The 18,240-nt window shown below is 53.3% G+C and overlaps 1 protein-coding gene across 4 annotated transcripts in view; it reads left to right on the plus strand.

Annotated features, from left to right (window-relative positions):
- The window catches only part of USH1C (USH1 protein network component harmonin), a 50,643-nt gene extending 32,773 nt beyond the window's left edge, over positions 1 to 17,870 (plus strand). Inside the window, exons 17-26 of one of the 4 annotated variants that reach the window (XM_008005356.3) lie at positions 518 to 634; positions 1,200 to 1,682; positions 5,063 to 5,182; positions 6,319 to 6,369; positions 9,037 to 9,078; positions 9,480 to 9,533; positions 9,865 to 9,964; positions 12,813 to 12,922; positions 14,269 to 14,324; positions 15,439 to 16,723. In XM_008005356.3, the coding sequence (XP_008003547.3) occupies positions 518 to 634; positions 1,200 to 1,682; positions 5,063 to 5,182; positions 6,319 to 6,369; positions 9,037 to 9,078; positions 9,480 to 9,533; positions 9,865 to 9,964; positions 12,813 to 12,922; positions 14,269 to 14,324; positions 15,439 to 15,757 (1,452 nt within the window). In that variant the 3' untranslated portion in view covers positions 15,758 to 16,723. The other 3 variants (XM_037999619.2, XM_008005347.3, XM_073017924.1) reach the window with 3 other exon arrangements.
- The last annotated feature ends 370 nt before the right edge of the window (positions 17,871 to 18,240 follow it).

The raw sequence follows: 18,240 nt of genomic DNA on the forward strand, positions 1-18,240 counted from the left end.
CCATGAATCAGAATGCCAATTTGATTAGATTATAAAACCAGAGAAGTCCTGGAAAATGTGAAATGCATTAGGTCTGACATTATGAACAAATTAGCTACAAAATTAAAAATAAGATTGTGCTTCTGAGGGCAAGGCAGAATGGAGCAGGAAAAAAAAGAGTCAAGTTAAACTCTTGGAATGTGCTGGGGGAGGCTAAAAAACACCATTCTTGGAAAATCATAAGAGCCTCAGGGTTCATGGGGATCTGGGATCCAGCTAATCCCTCACAATACATAAGCCCCTTTTCTGATTTTGCCTACAAGTTCTGCTTAGTGAACTTGACACTCCGCCACTCTCTTCTCCCTTGCTGCCACCTCCTTGAGGGCCAGTTGGAACAGGCCCAGGTCTCCTTCTAGATAGCTGATGTACCTCACGGTACTCTGGAGTCTTTAAAGGAGTGCTTTCATGCTATTTCTGTCCACATGTTATTCAAATGTGCCCTTTGTCCTCTCCTTTCTGCGCCAATCCTGGGTCCCAGGTGTCTGAGACAGAGCGGGAAGACCTTGAAGAATCGGAAAAGATTCAATATTGGGTGGAGAGGCTCTGTCAAACGCGCCTCGAGCAGATTTCCTCTGCTGATAATGAGATTTCAGAGGTAACAGAGCCCTTCTTTCCACACAGACCCTCCTGCTGCCTTCAGAATGATCCACTGGGGGACAGTGGGAGGTGAGATGGCAACTAGCAAATGTCACTAGCCTCACAGGTGCCCATCCACTGTCCAGGCCCACCCCTACCAGCCCCCTCCCCTCTTGGGGAGGAGAGATATGTCTGTATTTCTGAGTATGCTCCCAGAGTGATACTAAATCCCAGCTCATCTGAGATCATCCCAGTTAGGCCTGTTGTCCTGGCATCATGACTAACAGTCCCCCTTACACTCTCAAGGGCATTCCAGTTTAGAGGATGAACTATGTGAACACCTTACCACCCACAAATGGCATAACTTGGGGCTCTCCTGCATTTGGGTACTCTCTACCAGCAGCCTAGTATGGGCTCAGCTGGGCATCCAGGTGGCAGAGGACTGGCACCCCATTGTTCTGGTTTAAGGGTAGTGGGTCTCCAGTAGCAAGAGAAACAGAGTAGAAGAGCATAGTGCTCGATGTATTGTGAAGTGGAGCGCTAATCAGAGTCACAATTACAGAACTTCCTTACAATCCCCCCAGATGACCACAGGGCCCCCACCTCCTCTGCCTTCTGTGTCTCCCCTGGCCCCACCCTTGAGACGCTTCGCAGGCGGACTGCACCTGCACACCACTGACCTGGACGACATCCCTTTGGACATGTTCTACTATCCCCCCAAGACTCCCTCTGCCTTGCCTGTGATGCCCCACCCTCCACCCTCCAACCCACCCCACAAGGTTCCAGCGCCTCCTGTCCTTCCCTCATCTGGCCATGTGAGCGCCTCATCTTCCCCATGGGTGCAGCGCACTCCACCCCCCATTCCTATCCCTCCCCCTCCATCCATTCCCACCCAAGACCTCACTCCCACCCGCCCACTGCCCTCGGCACTGGAAGAAGCACTGGGCAACCACCCCTTCCGCACTGGGGACACAGGCAATCCAGTGGAGGACTGGGAGGCAAAGAACCACAGTGGGAAGCCCTCCAACTCCCCTGTCCCTGAACGGAGCTTCCCACCCACCCCAAAGGTACTCTTCCTGTTCTGCATGCTATGTTTGGAAGTAGGAAGAGTGGGGAGAACTGCTGTTTCCCATGTCCTCCACTGCTCCTGGGAGTGGAGACAGAAAGGAACATCATCTCACCCCATTTTCCAGGAATGTCCCCTCCGTGTGCATGTGTGGACATCCTGCATGTATATGGTTCCCACTGATTTTGAAGTGCTATATTGTATGATGAATGGCCTGGGACCTTTGGGGTAAGCAACAGTGTGTCCATTTGATATTCATTGCTCTCTCTTGGCTCTTCTTTGCTAGTGTAGGCTGGTAACTTTCAATGCAGGACTTGGAAGGCTATGTTAATGAATAGCCAGCACTCTGTCACATCCAGTCATTTCCTGATAGTATCCCAGAAAGCCTTGAATATGGGAAATGACTCCTGATCTAGCAGGAGAAAAGGGAGGGGAGGAGGAAGCAGGGCACAGGTAACGCTATACCATCAAATGCAGTGTTAGGACACTCCAGTGCTGTTTTCTACGGTACTGGCCAACTGCACTGGCTTGAAGTGTAACACCCAGAAATTTCTGGCCAATTTCCCGCTATAGAAAAAACGAAGAGAGAGTTCCTAGAAATAATTTACTATTAAAAGAATAGGAATGTTTTTCTTGGATGTTAGGAAGATGAACAGTGTCTTTCTGAAAAAGACATATTTCTTATTAATTATTCATAATCCAAAGACTATTTTGAAACATGCAATCTCTAAGGAAGACACGGAGCTTGGATCCCATGAAGGGAAAAACAAAATATTATTCCACTCCCGTAGCCATGAGGCCAGGCTTGAGTCAGTGCAAAAGCATCTCATGTCAGCTGATGGTAGCAGGGGTTGCTGAGGGAGGGCATAGTCAATAGCACCTGACCAGTGGCTTTTGTTAACAGTCCCTGCATGGATTTGAGTTCCTGCATGGAGAGCAGGACAAGCATCTCAGAGCACTCAGGAGAGCTTACAAGGAAGGTGGGAGTGAAGAAAGTGCCAGATGCCAGCAAGTCTGCAGCTTCCAGTGGGAGACTCTCAGAGGGACCCTTTCCAGACCTCTGGTTGAGATTGTGAGCCCTGCAGCTTCGATAGGAAGAAATCTGCCTGTTCTGGGGACATCTTCCCCCAGAGCCCAGCCAGGAGCTGGTTTCTAGGGCTGAGTTAGCCTTGCACGTTTTTCTCTGTAAGTGGCCTCCATCAAGATGAGCAGTAGCTTTTCCTCAACAAATTTGATTCCACATTGATTAAGTACCTGCCTGGGGCGTCTCTCTGTGAGGGGAAGAGGGGAGCAGTGCTGAAGAGGATATGGAGGAGATTGACATGCCTGTGCTTTCCCGGACTTTGCCATCTGAAGGATGAGCTGCTGCCCAGGCAAGCTTCTGCTATAAAATATGCATAAGCCATGCGCTATGGGAGGGATTCATTCTAACTGAAGGTTGAAGACACCTCTGTGGAGTAGAGGGCTTACGAGCTGAGCCTTGAGGGGTGGCAACACGTGGAGGATGGGAGTAAGGGCATTGTAAGTGCAGGGAACATAAATATGGCAAGTTGGAGTAGCAGGGAGTCGGAATGCCTGGGTTTGAATCCTGGCTCTGCCACTTACTAGCTAGATGACTTTGAACACATGCTACTTCATCTATCTGAGCCTGGGCATCCCTGTCCAAAAATAGGAATGTTGATGGCAGCTACCTATTCGAATCAAATAAGTTAATATATGAACACATTCTAAGTTAAGAATGGCAAGAGAGGCAGGCACATCATGCATGTTCAGTAGACATTAACTATGGTTATTGATAGTCCAGAGTACAAGAAAATTTGGATGAAGCTACAAACCTGGGATCTTAGCAATCTCAGTTAATCTCAGCAAAACTTTGAGTCAGGGTCAAGATTCAAGACGGAGTTCAGATTTCTCAGATTCTTCAAGTCATCATGAAGTTCCCACTGTTAGTTCCTGATCAGAGCCCAGGGAAGGCAAAAAGCCCCCAACATAAGGAGCCTCTGAAGAACTGGACCGTAAATGTCGTAAGCGACATCAAAGCCAGGGTTGTCCCAGGCTCAAAGGCCAGGGGGTTGTTGTTTGGTTGGCTTCATCTGGCCCACCTCTCACCCTTGTACCACCCACCCTCTTCCTCCCTGCATGCCCCTGGCAAGGTGTCATCAGTGCTGCAGCAGGAAGTGTGAGTGACCACACGCCCACACAGTCGGCCCAGCCACCAGCAGGCCCCAAGTCATGGAAACAAACGCCTGTGTTGGCTTGACACTTGTGCCTGCCACACCAGCACCTGCCATAGGGGGGTTTTCAGGGCCACATCTATCCACAGGCACTGTCCCATGTGCTCACCATACTATTTAATCATTCATTTATTCATTCAACACATGCTTATTGAGCACCTACTATATGCCAAGGCACTATGCAGGGCACTGGGAGCCCCTGCTAGATAGACAGCTGCAGTCTCCCTTCTCAAGACAGTCTGGTGGGGAACAAAGAAAAGTAGGCACCCACCACACCATCAGGGTGGAGATGGAGGAAGCGCAGGTGCTATAATAAGGAAGAGGGGTGGAGGAGAGGAAAGCTCAAGAGAGGCTTCCAGAAGGCAGTGATGCCCAACCTAAGACCTGGGAGGTAAAGCAGAAGAAGGAAAGAGCACGTGTAAAGGCCTCAAGGCAAGAAAGCCTGGCATTTTTTTGAGGTTAAAGCTAGGCAGTGTGAGGAGGGTGGCGAGGAGTGAGAGATGAGGCTGAAAAGGAAGATAGAGAAGCTCATGAAAGGCCTTGGGGGTCAGGCCAATGAGCTCAGTAGTGGATGGGGACTCTTGGGAGGGCTTGGGGCAGGGTTGTGAACTGATTTGATACATATTGCCCAAGGAGATCAAGTGGGTTACAGCCAAGCAGACAGGTTGCATCAGCTCCCCTGGATGCCACTCTTACTGGTCCTCACCCCATGGCCTCTAGAGACTATGTGCCTACCCACTAGGAACAGCAGATGCTTCACACTGTGGTCCAGGGACTGGAGCTGTGGCCAAAGAGACAGCTTAAAGACAAGGGACACTGGATAGCACCCATGACCACTGAGAGAGGGGTCTGAAAGTGTGTCTCCTGGGTGACACTGGCTGTAGGCAACCCCAAGCCAGGCTCTAGCTCAAGCATCTGATTTCTTAGAGCCACTCAGTAGTTTCTGTGGTCTCAGCCCACACTGTGGCCAATGGACTTCTCATCTCTCTGCGAAGATCACAGCCCCAGGACCTCCAGCAGGTTGAATGAACCAGGCTGGCTTCGCATGTGCATGGGTGTAGATTTGCATGTGTGTAGAAGTAGCATGGCTGGCCTTGGCCACCCCACCATGACCTCACCTGGGTCCCTGTTTAACTAACTCCTGTAGACATTTTGCCCAAGCCCACAGCCTCCACGAGGCCCTGGCGTGTCCACCATCTCCAAACCTGTCATGGTCCACCAGGAGCCCAATTTCATCTACAGGCCAGCTGTGAAATCTGAAGTTCTGGTAAGCCCCTTGGGTCCCCTCCAGGTTGTCTCTAGAGGAGCAGACCAGGGCTACCTCTCCTGGGCTCTGCTGTCTCTGGAGTGGAGGGCAAGTGAGGTGGGACAAAACTGCATATCACAGATGCCATCTCTTAACCTTCTTATTGGCCAAGAGATGAGGCCACATGGGTGTAAGTGGATGTTGACATGACCAATGGAATTTCTGTTTCCCACTTGATTGAACAGCCTGGAGCTCTGTCTAAAAGTAATAATATTCGCTAAGACCTGTGAAGAGCCTACTATGTGCCAGGCTCTGCATGGCCTCAATTAATTCTCACAGCAGAACTGTGAGATGGTTCCTGTGGTCATCCTGTTTAACACTCGAGGAAAGGGAGTTTAGAGAGGTTACCAGAGGGGCACCAGGTCCCCAGGCAGAGCCTGGACTTAATACTTACCCTCATGCCTTTCATGCTCCAAAGTCCACACTCTTACCCTCGTTGCCATCTTACCAAAACCTACAGAGATTCCAGGTGCCCTGGCCCCTGCCCTAAGGCCTGTTATGGCCTGGCAAGAAACACCCTCGGATGGAGAACTGGCCAGAGCAGGTTCACTCCCCTTCTCCAACTTACTTCTTACCTCTCACTGGGACTGGGAGTCTGAGGTGTGGTCCTGGGGAAGTGGGAAATGTCCACCAGCCTCAGTTACTGACAGCTAAGGGAGCTGGGATTCGTGTGCACCTCCCAGAGGTGCCGACCACTGGCTGGCCTCCCATGCACAGTGAGAAGATAGTCATGTCAAAATTTTAACTTCCCTTTCAAAGAAACTCTATCCAAATGTCAAGGCAGGACAGCTGAGATATTTATTTTGGGCCTTAGCTGCCCTGTCAGCTCCCCACAGAGCTAAGTTTTTGCTCCTGGGACAGCCTGCGGATGTGTCCATGTCATGGTCTCTGGCTAATGTCAAGGGGTGGTGTCTGCTTGACGACAACTGGGTAGCATCTTTGGGCATTGAGCAGGCCCTTAACATAAGCCAGACTGTCTGCTTGGGGAGGACATTGGCAGGGCAGCCCCAGGCTGGCAGGCCCGAGGCCTGGCACCAGGGGGCAGACAAGACCTATTGGTAACATCCAGTGTGGAACTTTTTTTTTTCCTCTGGCAGCCACAGGAGATGTTGAAGAGGATGGTGGTTTATCAGACAGCATTCAGACAAGTAAACTGATACCCACTGTGTGTCTGGGGGTCTCCCCACCACCCCGCATCCCTCCCACTCTGTACCACTTCTTTGTCTCTGGGAGTACCTGGTCAGGTCCACAGCGGCCCCATCTGCCCCCAAGCGTCAGGCCAGAGCTGTGTCCTCCATTTCCTGCACAGGGGTTGGGGAGGATTTCATATCAGATGGGGACCCAGGGCTTGTTAGACCCCATGCATGAGCTGAGAAAGCAGCAGGATTCCTGGGCACTCACCTCTTCTGCTGCTGTTTGTCCAGAGAGGAGCAGGGCAGAAGGAACCCTCAGAGGCCCACAGAGGCTAAGATGGGCCCTCGCTTCAGCCCTAGGAGAGAGGGAAGGGGCTGCTTAGGTGTCTCCCTGTACCTTCCCCTCTTCTCCTCCGGGCAGATCACAGCTTCACCAACCCTGCCTGACAGTGAACCAGCGTCAGGGAAGAGGTGGTAGCTGAGGTCCTCCCTGTGCCTAGGGTACTCCTATGCACAGGGGCATGGAAGTCCTTGCTGGTCCTCTGAGTGGCATTAGGCAGGCAGCCACCTACCCCCCTGCCTCCTGGGGTACCTCCACAGAGCCAACCATTGGATTGGCTGTTTCATCACCAATGAAAGAAACCCCAGGACAGAGGGAGATCTTGCAGCCAGCCCAGGCTTCTCCAGCCTCCTCACTGATAACCCACCATCAGACCACAGGCTGATTTGACTACAGGCAGGGAGCAGAGGGACAGTATCAACTGTGCAGTGAGACACAGGTGTCAACAAAAGAGGCTGCTCCCAGCCCAGGGATTTGTCGATTTAATCTTTCCAGCAACCCTGGGTGGTAAGTGCTATTATCATACCCATTTTCTCTATGAGAAATTGAAGCAGAGAGATTTGAAAATGTGCCCACGATGGCACAGCTAATGTCAATCCCTGGATTTGAATCCAGGAGGTTGGTCTCTGCAGCCTGTGCTCTTAAACACTGCGCCATCCTGCCTTAAAGCACTGTCGTCACAAAAGAGGCCTTCCAGGACCTGGCGGTTTAGGGCACAAACAGCCCTCCCAGGGAGAGAGGCAGGGAAGTGCAGAGTCTAGGCCCCAGAGTTGGAGTCAAACCCTTGCTCCCCTGCCCACTGGCTGGGTGACTTTGGGCATGAATATCACCTCTCTGGGCCTCAGTTTCTTCCTCTGTTGAATGCGGGGCTGGGCTGCCTCTTTAAGGGCTGATCAGCTGCTGTGACTTATGAGTCTCTGATCTAAATTCACACAAAACATAAGTACCTGCCATCTGGCTCATCCCTGAGAGCTTGTTCTCAGGATCATGGAGCAAGGAGGCCAGAGCCAGCAGTGCTCAGCCTTCCAGGAGAAACAGCCAGAGCAAGTAGGGCCCTCAAAGTCACAGAGCATTGACTCCACACCCTGCCCAATGATCCCTCTTGCCCGTGCATTCGCTGTGCCCCCTCCTCTGTCTGCTGCCCACACACTGACCTGGATGTAGCCTCCAAGCTGAGCTAAGCTCATGGCCTCTTGGGGTTGAGCCTGGGTGATTAAGGCAAGTGAGGAGGGATGCCAGGCAGATGCTTAGGGATCTGTCTGCTGATATTTGGTGCTCATCTTGTGCCCGGAACTTAGTTGGTGCATTCTGAGGATGGAGGAGTCTGTGGCCTCCCCGCCATGCAGACCATGGGCCCCAGGGGACACTTGGTGTGGTCTAGGGACCTGCATGCTGCGGGTGCCTCCACTCAGACAGCTAGGCCTGCTACGGGGCTCTCCTCCGCTCCCACCTTCCATGGGAACCAGCCGTGGCTCCACTGCCCTTGTGCTTAGCATCCTGGCCCCTCAGCCTGGGGGTGCCCCTGGGCTCCCATTCACTGTGTATGACTCCCAAGGAAGGCCACCTAGTTCAGGCACTACCTCACTATGTGTTCAGGTGCCATCTCACTGTCTTGTTTCTACAGCCTGGAGCCATTGTCCCCACAGCATCCCCCATCAAGCCAGGTCCCCTGAGCTGTGTGTCCTCCCTTCTCCCCTAGCTAAAGGGCCAACCTGCGCTCCCCAGAATCTGGGGAGGCCTCTTGCCTTCTAGGTGAGCATTACATGAGAACACTGCCAAGCCCCAGGCAAGCACAGCTTCTTGACACCACCTGCTTTCCTCTTGGTGTCCATGGCCTCCCTCCACCATCTTGTGGCTGATTTCCAGGAACAGCCTTCTCTTGAGCTGCATGGTCCCCTCCTGTGGGGTCAGAGCACTGGGTGGAGACACCCTGGGCTTCATCCCCCAGGGTCTGGGCCTGCTCCAGTGGAGACTTGGAAGAGATGAGGTGGGGCCTAAAGGACTTGAGGCTGGGCTGAGACTTTCAGCAAGGCAGACGCTGCCTCTCCAGACCATCTAGAGGTCACTGGTGCCCCTGCAGCCCCTGACGCTTGTGCCGCTGAAGCAGAGCAAGGTCAAGATCCTCTAAAGTCTTCCTCAGCCTCCTGCTTGTCCCTGCACAGGAGTGCCCTGGCTGCTGGGGTTGCCAGCCTCCTGTCTGCATCCCCCACCCTGGCCCTGCCTTCCCCGGCCCTACCCCTCACTTCTGACCCTTGGATTCTGACCATTCACCCCACTCCTCCTTGGCCCTGATCCTCAAGGGCCTCTGCTCTGTTGCCCTAAGGCCCTCCCTTTGCTTCCAGGATTTTCGGAAATATGAGGAAGGCTTCGACCCCTACTCCATGGTAAGAGATGACTCTTCTCTCCTGGGGGAGAAACCCCAGGAACAGGGCAGGGTGGGGTTAGAGTGTTTGATAGTGGTGCATTCCGGGCCCCGGGGTCCTGGGATGAGGTGGGGCACAGAGGAGCCCCATGATGCCACAGCTGCTCTTCCCACGAAGGTTCCTTCCAAAGGGCATTCCAGTGTGAACTGTACGGTGCACATACATGTGTGTGTGTCCACTGTCCCCATGGGGCCTGGGACCCCCAGTTGAAGACCAGTAGGGGTGGGGCTGGGCACGGTCCCCTTGCCCATGTGCTCTGTGGGGCCCAGTGTCCCATAGGTGCCTGGATTCCTCTTCCAGCCCTACCCCCAGTGCCATCCTTCAGGCCAGCTCAAAGCTTCCCACTGTCTTTTTCCCTGTAGTTCACCCCAGAGCAGATCATGGGGAAGGACGTCCGGCTCCTACGCATTAAGAAGGTACCTGGGCGTGTGGAGGCCGGTGGGCCGCCATCCCTCTCTGCGCCTGCCCCTCCTGCCTTGGTTCCCTGCTTCTACTCTCAAGGTCACTCCTGGGTGGCCTCTCAGGTCCCCACTGTCCTCCCCTCTCTTATGGAGATGCCCCTCTGTTGTAGGGCCACATACCCAGGTCCCACTTGGCACCGAGGCCACGTTTTCTCCTGATGGCACTGCTGGTGGCCCCATGGCTTCTCCCGCTCTTACTGTGGCTCTGTCAAGAGACTCCTTGGTGCCCAGGGGTCCACAGGCTGCTGTCTGCTTGGCTCCCTAAGGTCTGTTTTCCTCTAACCAGGAGAGATCCTTAGACCTGGCCCTGGAAGGCGGTGTGGACTCCCCCATTGGGAAGGTGGTTGTTTCTGCTGTGTACGAGGGGGGAGCTGCTGAGCGGCACGGTGAGTGGGGACCAGCCGCACCCAGGTGTGGGGATGATACTTTCCTCTTGGTGTCCGCAGCCTCCCTCCACCATCTTGTGACTGATTTCCAGGAACAGCTTTCTGTTCCTGGAACAGAGATTAGATGGGGCCCTCCAGGAAAGCAAACAGGTGACCACTTGGAGTGGGCTGACGGTTGCTGGAGAGATGCCCTCCCACTCGGATCCATCCATCCGACTGCCTGTCCAATCCCTGGGGGTATGGGATGGTGCCGGGACCTGTGAGTACACAGCCACGCCAGATGCCACCGTGCCCTCAGCAGTCCCCAGCCAGGGTTGGAGACGGGCTTAGAATTGCCACATACTGAAAGTCACAGCATGGTCTGCTAAGGGCTGACAGGGAACTCAGAGCGGAGGGAAGCTGTGGGGACTCTGAGGGGCCCCTAACCCACCAAGAGGAAGTGGGAGGCCAGGAGCGCTCCTCAGAAGGGCGAACTGTGAGCTGAGCATTAGTCAATGTCAGCCTTACGAAGGAGAGAAAGGGGTTTTGAGGAAGAGGAGCAGTACGTGGAAACCCCTAAAACCTTACCTGTCCTTTCAGTGGCGGTAAGAGCCAAACATTTGGCCAGAACTAGCCAGAAGCTATTTGTGCCAGAAAATATTCATCTGGCTCACAGCCCTGTGTCTGAGCGTTTCATGGATATTAACTCACTTAATCCTCACAACAACCCTGAAAGCAGGTTCTGTAATTATTCTCATTTTACAGCTGAGGAAACTGAGGCTCAGAGAGGTTAAAGTATTTGTTCATGGACCCACAGCCAGGAGAAGGCATAGGCAGGATTTAATTCAGGCAGTTTGGTCATTTTGCTTTACTGTCCAGCACAAGTGCCACCTCTGTCGGAGGTCTTCTGCAGCCTTGTCCCTTCCCAGAGGGCCAGAGGCCCCCATACCCTGTGTCTTTCTTCTCACTTTGTTTTGTTCTTTATCCCTTATCTACAAAAACACCCTCTGCTGATGAGTGAAACCTTTGCAGACCCCAGGCACAGTCTCTTGCTTCAAACCATCACTCCTTCACCAGTCAGTGTCTGAAGAAGAAGGTGATTTCTTCTTCCGTGTCAAGGAAGCTCCTGAGTCCTTTGTGGCCATTTGTGGAGATGTAGGTGCCCTTGGAGGAGGAGCCCCAGGCCTCTTACCTTCCCAGGCCAGAGTGGGGGATCCTATGAGCAGATCCCTTCCAGGCAGTCCTAGGCTGGAGCCAGGCTGTACCACAAGCTGTAGGAGGTAGAATGGAGGTGGTAAGAGGTAAGGGGCAGGAAACAGGGGAAAAAGCCCTTGGGGGCTGGCAACCAGGCCTCTGTGGGTTACTAAGGTGAGGTATGGGCATTGGGAGCCCTGGGTACAAGTCCAACTCTACACCCATGCCCTCAGTGACTTCATACTCTAAGCTTTCATTTCAGTCATAGAAGGGGGTCCTGCCCAGCTGGGCAGCTGCCCCAACCCATCAGTGCTCACCCAGGCCCACCCTTCTTCTTCTGTCTTCATTTCTTTGTCACCTGGTGACATTTCTGTGATACCTGCCTGCTGTGTCTAGCAGAGAGAGGGGACCAGGATGGATGGGTGACTCTCCTGGGTCCTTCCCACTTATAAAGCCCCAACCCAACCACTGCCTTATTACCCCTGAGACTCTGTCTTGGATTTGTACAAAATGAAAAGGTGAAAGTCACCCATCCCCACTTGTCCTGCACAGAGGCAACTGCTTTCTATGGTTTGGTCTTGCACCGCTTTGAACACAACCAGTCACTGATGACTTTCCTAGGAGCACGTGTTTTAAGCCTCCATGGCCGCCATTGTCAGTATCGTACACCACATTCCTATGGGCCTTCATGCCCACAAGTCTCCTGGGTGATCTATTTCAATGTGACCTGGAGAATGTTCTGTGGACATTAGGACTGGGAGAAATTCCTCCAAAAAGGGCTCTGATGTCGAAGAGGTGTGGAAAACGACACACAATCTGTCTACCTGTTGGAAAGCCGCAGTGCATGTTAGCACATTAAAGACTGACACTGGGTAGCTCTGTTCAGCTTATAACTCAGCTTTCTCCAAAAGTATTAGATCCCAGGCATCTCTTCCAGGAGCACCTTATTACAGCATTCATTTATTCAGCAAATATCTACTGAGGTCCTATTTTGTGTCGGGCATTATGTTAAGTGCTGGGGATACTATGGTGAACCAGAAAGACAATCCCTGCCCACGTGGAGCTGACAGCGTGGTGGGAGAGACCATCAGTAAACAAGTAAACAAACAGATTAATGATTACAAATTGTGGAAAATGCCAAATAAGAAAAGACTGGGATGCTATGAGAGAACAGGCAAAATCTACCTTCGACTGAGTGGGGGTCAGAGAAGCCCCTTCTGACATTTCCTCTCAGACCTAGAAGAAGAGAAAGCAAGGTGGGGAACAGCGACATGAAGTCTCTGGGGCAGGAGAGAGCAGTGGCAGCTCAGGGACCTGAAGAGGCCAGTGTGACTGGGCAATGGGGAGGGCCGGCTGGCAGAATTGACTTAGGCCTCATACTGTGCTGGAAATGCAGGTCTGTCTCCCTCTGTGGTAACAGAGGCTCATCATCAATGATGTCCCGGTTCTCTGGAGCTAGGGTAAGGGGATATGGATGGGATAGGGACGAAATGCCCTTTGACTAGCCACTAACCAGGTGGCTAGTTTCCCCTCATGCTTTCTGAGTCCACATGACCTTTCAGAACCCAGGTTCAGGTATCTTCTGTGGTCCAGCAATGACCCCTCTTTGCCAAGCCCTGGGCCAGGCACGCGTCACATACAGCCCTGTTGGCCAATCAGCCTCATCTGCCTGCAGGTGGCATTGTGAAAGGGGACGAGATCATGGCAGTCAATGGCAAGACTGTGACAGACTACACCCTGGCGGAGGCTGAGGCTGCCCTGCAGAAGGCCTGGAATCAGGGTGGGGTAAGAATAAGCCCCCTCCCTCCTTTCCTCCCTCACCTGCCTGCCTCAAACCCTGGGCTCTGCAGCCAGGCCTCACAATCAGATGCTGCATCCCAGGGCAGGCATCTGGGGTCCAGGTAACACTTTGGTGACACCCACATACCCCATCCAGCCAGTGGTTTAAATCTGACAAGATGGGATTCAGAAAAATAAATGTCAATTCCTGACCTTGGAACCAAAAAGCCAGTGGCTCAAACAGACTCCAGAAGCCAGGGCATGACAGGTCACCCAAGAAAAAGACTTAAGGTATTTTCTAAGTGCACACTGAACAAGAATCAAGAGAATTCTGGGGGCTACCAGAAAGCATTAACAAAAGCAGAGAACCCAGGATGAAGGAGGGGCTAGTGGGAATCTGCTCTGCGATCATTAGACACACACCTGGGTCAGAGCCACTGCATAAGGTTGCCCAGGCTGTGCACTGCACAGCCTGAGGGGGTGCCCTTTTACAGACTGTAGTGTGAATGGTGCCTGCTCACGTTGTGCAATGCACAACCTGTGCAATTGTATGCAGGCAGCCGAGCCTGAGGTATTAAGTTCAGTGCTGAGGAAGCTAACCAGATGGTCCTGGGACCCACATGAAGGGATGTGGAGAAGAGAAGACTCACGGGTAACATAATGACTATCTTTGATTATCTGAAGGTCTGCATTAGGGCAGAGGGAGCAGAAGTGTTCTCTCTGATTCTTGAGGGAAGATCTGGATTGGATGGAGGGAAGTCCTGAGGGGGAGAGAGAGAGATTTCAGCTCAATATTAGGAACTAGCTCATGGTAGAGGGGCCCAGTGATACTTCTGATACTTTTCAGGGGCTACATCCAAGCCAAGGAGGGAATGAGGGGCAAGGATGGCAGTAAAAGGGATTCAAGTGTTAGGATCAAAAAGCTGGGCCAGAAGTCCCCCACTTGGTTGTGCATCAGAAAGTGCATCGGAATTACCTAGAGAGGTTGTTAAAAGTACTATTTCCCAGGACTCACCCCTGACTTCTAGGGGCCAAGTCTATAAGTCTACACTTTTAAGAAGTTCCCCCAAGTGATTCTGAGGTTGCTGCCTGTCCCCAGTCCATAGATTGACATTTGGGAGCTGAGTGTCATTCAAGCGCCTTGCAGCCCTGGCTTCTATAGTCCCGAAGCCTCAGAGACTAGAAACATCCTCAGACCATGGCAGTCCACAGTGGGGCCCATGTGTGCCCATGGGAAGAAGGTGCAGGCTGGCTGATCCTGGACCATGGGGCCCAGAAATGGGGATGGAGTGCTGGAGCAGACACACCATCCAACTGAGTGTGCCCCAGAGTCACACGGCTTCTCCCCACAGGACTGGATCGACCTTGTGGTTGCCGTTTGCCCCCCAAAGGAGTATGATGATGAGCTGTAAGTATGTGCAGCCACCTAGACTGAAACCTCCTCTTCCTTCTCCAGAATCTCAGCCACCTTTCTCCAGCCCACCCCCAGCCTTCTCCCAGCCTGAAGGAATGGCCCAAGCACACAGCTTCTCATAGCCAGAGCTCCTAGAAAACTCCTGGGCTAAAGCTAAGTCATTGTCCTTAAGCAGTGTCTGAGCTGCCTCCCGGGCAGTCTTGTCCAAATTCTTCTCTACTCTGGGGAACTGAGGCATGAGGTCTTAGACCGAGTAAGCAGTGATGTTGGGACAAAGACTCAGGATTGACCGAGTAAGCAGTGATGTTGGGACAAAGACTCAGGATTGTTATTCCCCACTCAGAACTCTATCCCCTACCCCATATGTAGATGGTTAGAAGGTGTCTGTGTTCATCCTTCACTCTCTGGAAGGTCTTCCTGATGTCTAACTGCATTCACTCATACTGTGCCTCTAGGCAGCCAGGGCCACAGGCTTTTGTCCCCACCTTGTGGGATCTCCAGGAAGCTTTGGCCTAGTCTGTCTCTCTGTGATTCCCTGTGTGTCTGTCTCTGTCCTGTGGATCTCTCTGTCTTCTCTTCTCCTCCCTCCCTGTCTTTCTGTCTTTTGCCCTCTCCTTCCTTCCTGTCAACCTCTTATCGGCCCCCCTCTTTCCCCTTCATCCCAGTCCCCTTTCTCTCTTAGTGTCTCCTATTCTTTCTTCCTGTTTCTCTCCATCCCTGTCTCTGAGTCCCTGCTCCTCTGTCCTTGTCGTTCTGCATCCGTTCTTATCCATCTGCCTTTCTCTGTTTCTCTGCCTCTGTGTGGTGTCTCAACTCCATCCTCACCTCATCCCATCACCTCCCCAGCCCTCACCCACCCACCACTCACCCACTCACTGACCACGCCCTGCCTCCCTGTCATGGCTGGGCCTGCTTGCTCCCCGTGGCCAGCAGAGTCTGAGCTCTACACATGTCTTGGAGAAACCAGGGTCCAGCAGCTCCTAATTCTGGAACCCAGGGGCTAGGCAGAACCCGAGGCAGGAGCCCAGTGAAAGGAGAGGCCCCAGGGAGCTCTGCCTGGGAGTAACTAAGCCTGTTTTGTGTTTCTTGCTCTGCTCTGTGTGTATAGTGCTTCTCTTCCCTCCTCCGCAGCAGAAAGCCCCCAGCCGGTCCGAAAGCTCCTTGAAGACCGTGCTGCCGTGCACAGACACGGGTTCCTCCTGCAGCTGGAGCCCACGGTGAATAGGCAGGCGGGCCAGAGGGCCCTGTCTGTCCCTGCTGTGTGCAGTGGCCATCTGCTGCCCACGCTGTCAGCAGGTTCTTTGGACTGGTGTCTGGAGAGTACAGAAGGCGCCATCCCTGAAGTGCTGCCCAGGGTCTGCTATTGGCCACAGTGGAATTCCTCAGACTCAAAACCCTCCCCTCCCTCTACAGAGCCCAGTCTGTAGTACTTGCTTGGGACCCAGGTGTCCTGACTCATCACGGCCCTGGGACCTGCTTTGGGTCCCAAGCAGCACCCAAATGAGCAGGATGAAGCCTTGGGCACCATTCTCTGTGGGACACAGACAATGCCTCAAACCAGGCATGTGGGGCTGAAGGAACCCACAGGAAGCCTGGCTGGAATTGCCCCCAAGAGATGTCCTCAACAGAATGTGAAAATTCCCCTTCCTGTGAATGCCAGCCTGCTGGGAGCTCCTGCTCCACCCTGGCCCCCACACTTGGCCACAACCAGGGCTATTAAGAGGTTTTGAAGGCTGGTCCAAAGAACCAGGGTTGGTGGATTAGAGTTGCTCATGTCCTGTTGTGCCCTGTCATGGCCTGAGCCGTGCTCAGAACAAACTGTCTTCTCTGCCTTTTCCGTTCCTTGGCTGTGGGCTCTATCTGTGGGATATACCGTGGAGCCCAGCTGTGGGATGTGTTTCTCACCCTGTGATAGGGATGTGCCCGTGGACACAGCTGGCAGGTGGCTGTGAAACTGGTGTTTGGTGTGGCCTGAAGCCACAGATGGCAGCACCTGGGGCAGACCCAAGCCTGGACTTGACTTTTCTGTTACAACTTTCCCAAAACATTAGGGCCTCATGCTCCCAAGACAGATGGCCAGCTAGACCATGGCTTCTGGGGTGGCCCGCGTGGCCCTATGTTTTCTGTCACTTGCCTTTTGCAAGGGACTGTTGCCCCTGTTCCTCCTAGTCTCCTCCTCCCCGCATCCCAGGTGTCCCTCCCACTTTCTCCCTGGCCTCCTGTGTGCTGTGGCTGTGGCTGGTGTGTAGCCACTTGGGGCCTGCACCCAGAGGGGTCTCCAAAGGTTGGCAGAGCCTCATACTGCCAGGGTGGGTGCTCCCCGTTGTGGGGCCTTGGTCTGGCTGGGCTGAGTGTGCACCCACAAGGCCTGCACCCACCTGGGCTGTTTCTGCTTCCCTACAGGACCTTCTTCTGAAGTCCAAAAGGGGAAACCAAATTCACCCCTAGAAAACAGTGAGCTCTGGCCCCACCTCCTGAACACAAAGCCTTGAGACCAGCCTTGAGAGAGGCCACACTGCACACACCGGACGGCATCCCTGGGACCTGAACCTAGCACCCAGGAATCTCAAACTCCCTTTGGCCCTGAACCAGAGTCAGATAAGGAACAGCTTGGGCCACTCTGATGAAGGCCAACATGGAGGAGAGGGAGCAGCCAGCCGTTTGGGAGAAGATCTCAGGGATCCAGACTCTCATTCCTTTCCTCTGGCCCAGTGAATTCGGTCTCTCCCAGCCCTGGGGGACTCCTTCCTTGAACCCTAATAACACCCCACCTGGAGTCTCTCTCTCTCCATCCCTCTCCTCTGGCCTCTGCTCTAATTGCTGATAGGATTGTCACTGCATACCTTACTCTGAGCTCATTAATAAAATAAACATTTCTTTTCCAGCTTATAGGAGTGAGTATGGATTTGGGCAGCAGATTCAAGGCTGCAAATCAAAAAACCATAAGGTTTGTGGCCCCTATTCAAGGGTGATAGACAGATCCCAGTGCTGTGATCTGGGTCTGACATGAAGGATGTGATCAAATGGCCAGGGCTGGCTGGGAGCAGAGGGTTGAGAAAGCAGGAGATGGGCTGGACTGGGCTTCAGTGTCTTCTCAGCAGAGATGGTAGGAGATGAAGTCTGTGTGGCAGGGATTTTGCTCAATTCCAGAAAGCAGAGCTGAAGGCAGGAGCCCCGAAGGGTCACCTCAAGATATGGGGCGCCCCAGCTTCTTTCAAGAACATCACGGCCACCAATGCTTTTCCTGAGGTCACCACGACAGCATGTGAGGGAGGGAGATGGCGGGGTCCACTCCCTCCGTGGAAATGCATCCCACAGAAGCTCGTAGGAGATGCAAGGGCTTGAGGCAGGAAGGCTTCGAGGGCCCAGCAGGCGGAACGTCAAAATTCTTCTGGTGACAGGAACCAGGGCTGCTAGCTCTGAGGAAGAGAGTGGGGCTGTGTCAGCAAGACTCGCCTGACCCCATCTCTGTTTCCCCATCCCACATTCCTGTAGTAGAATCTGATCGGGCCAAATCACCTGAGTGGATGACCCTTGAGTTAGGGACCAGTCACAGGTCCAATCAACTGTGGCCGGGGATGGGGTCACATCCCACCCAACATGGCTGCTGAGGCAGCAAGGACCGTGGGCAGCAAGTCATGATCACCACCCCTACCAGAGGATGACTACGACGTCCCTCATCCCCCACCAAACCCTGGGTATGGAAAGGAGGTGGACTGGGGTCCCAAGAGAAGGCAGTCTGAGGGAGAGTGCCTCTGTGTAAGGGGACCACAGGAAACCCCTTCCTGAGGTAGGACACTGCAGAGAGCCCCTCTGGGACACACCCACTGCCCATCCCCCAGGTTCAGCACTATGTTCAGCTGAATCCCCCACCTCATCCCACAGTGGATGCAAACCAAGCTTGATCCCA

The sequence above is a fragment of the Chlorocebus sabaeus genome, chromosome 1 (genome assembly GCF_047675955.1).
Source record: "Chlorocebus sabaeus isolate Y175 chromosome 1, mChlSab1.0.hap1, whole genome shotgun sequence".
NCBI classification, from domain to species: Eukaryota; Metazoa; Chordata; class Mammalia; order Primates; family Cercopithecidae; genus Chlorocebus; species Chlorocebus sabaeus.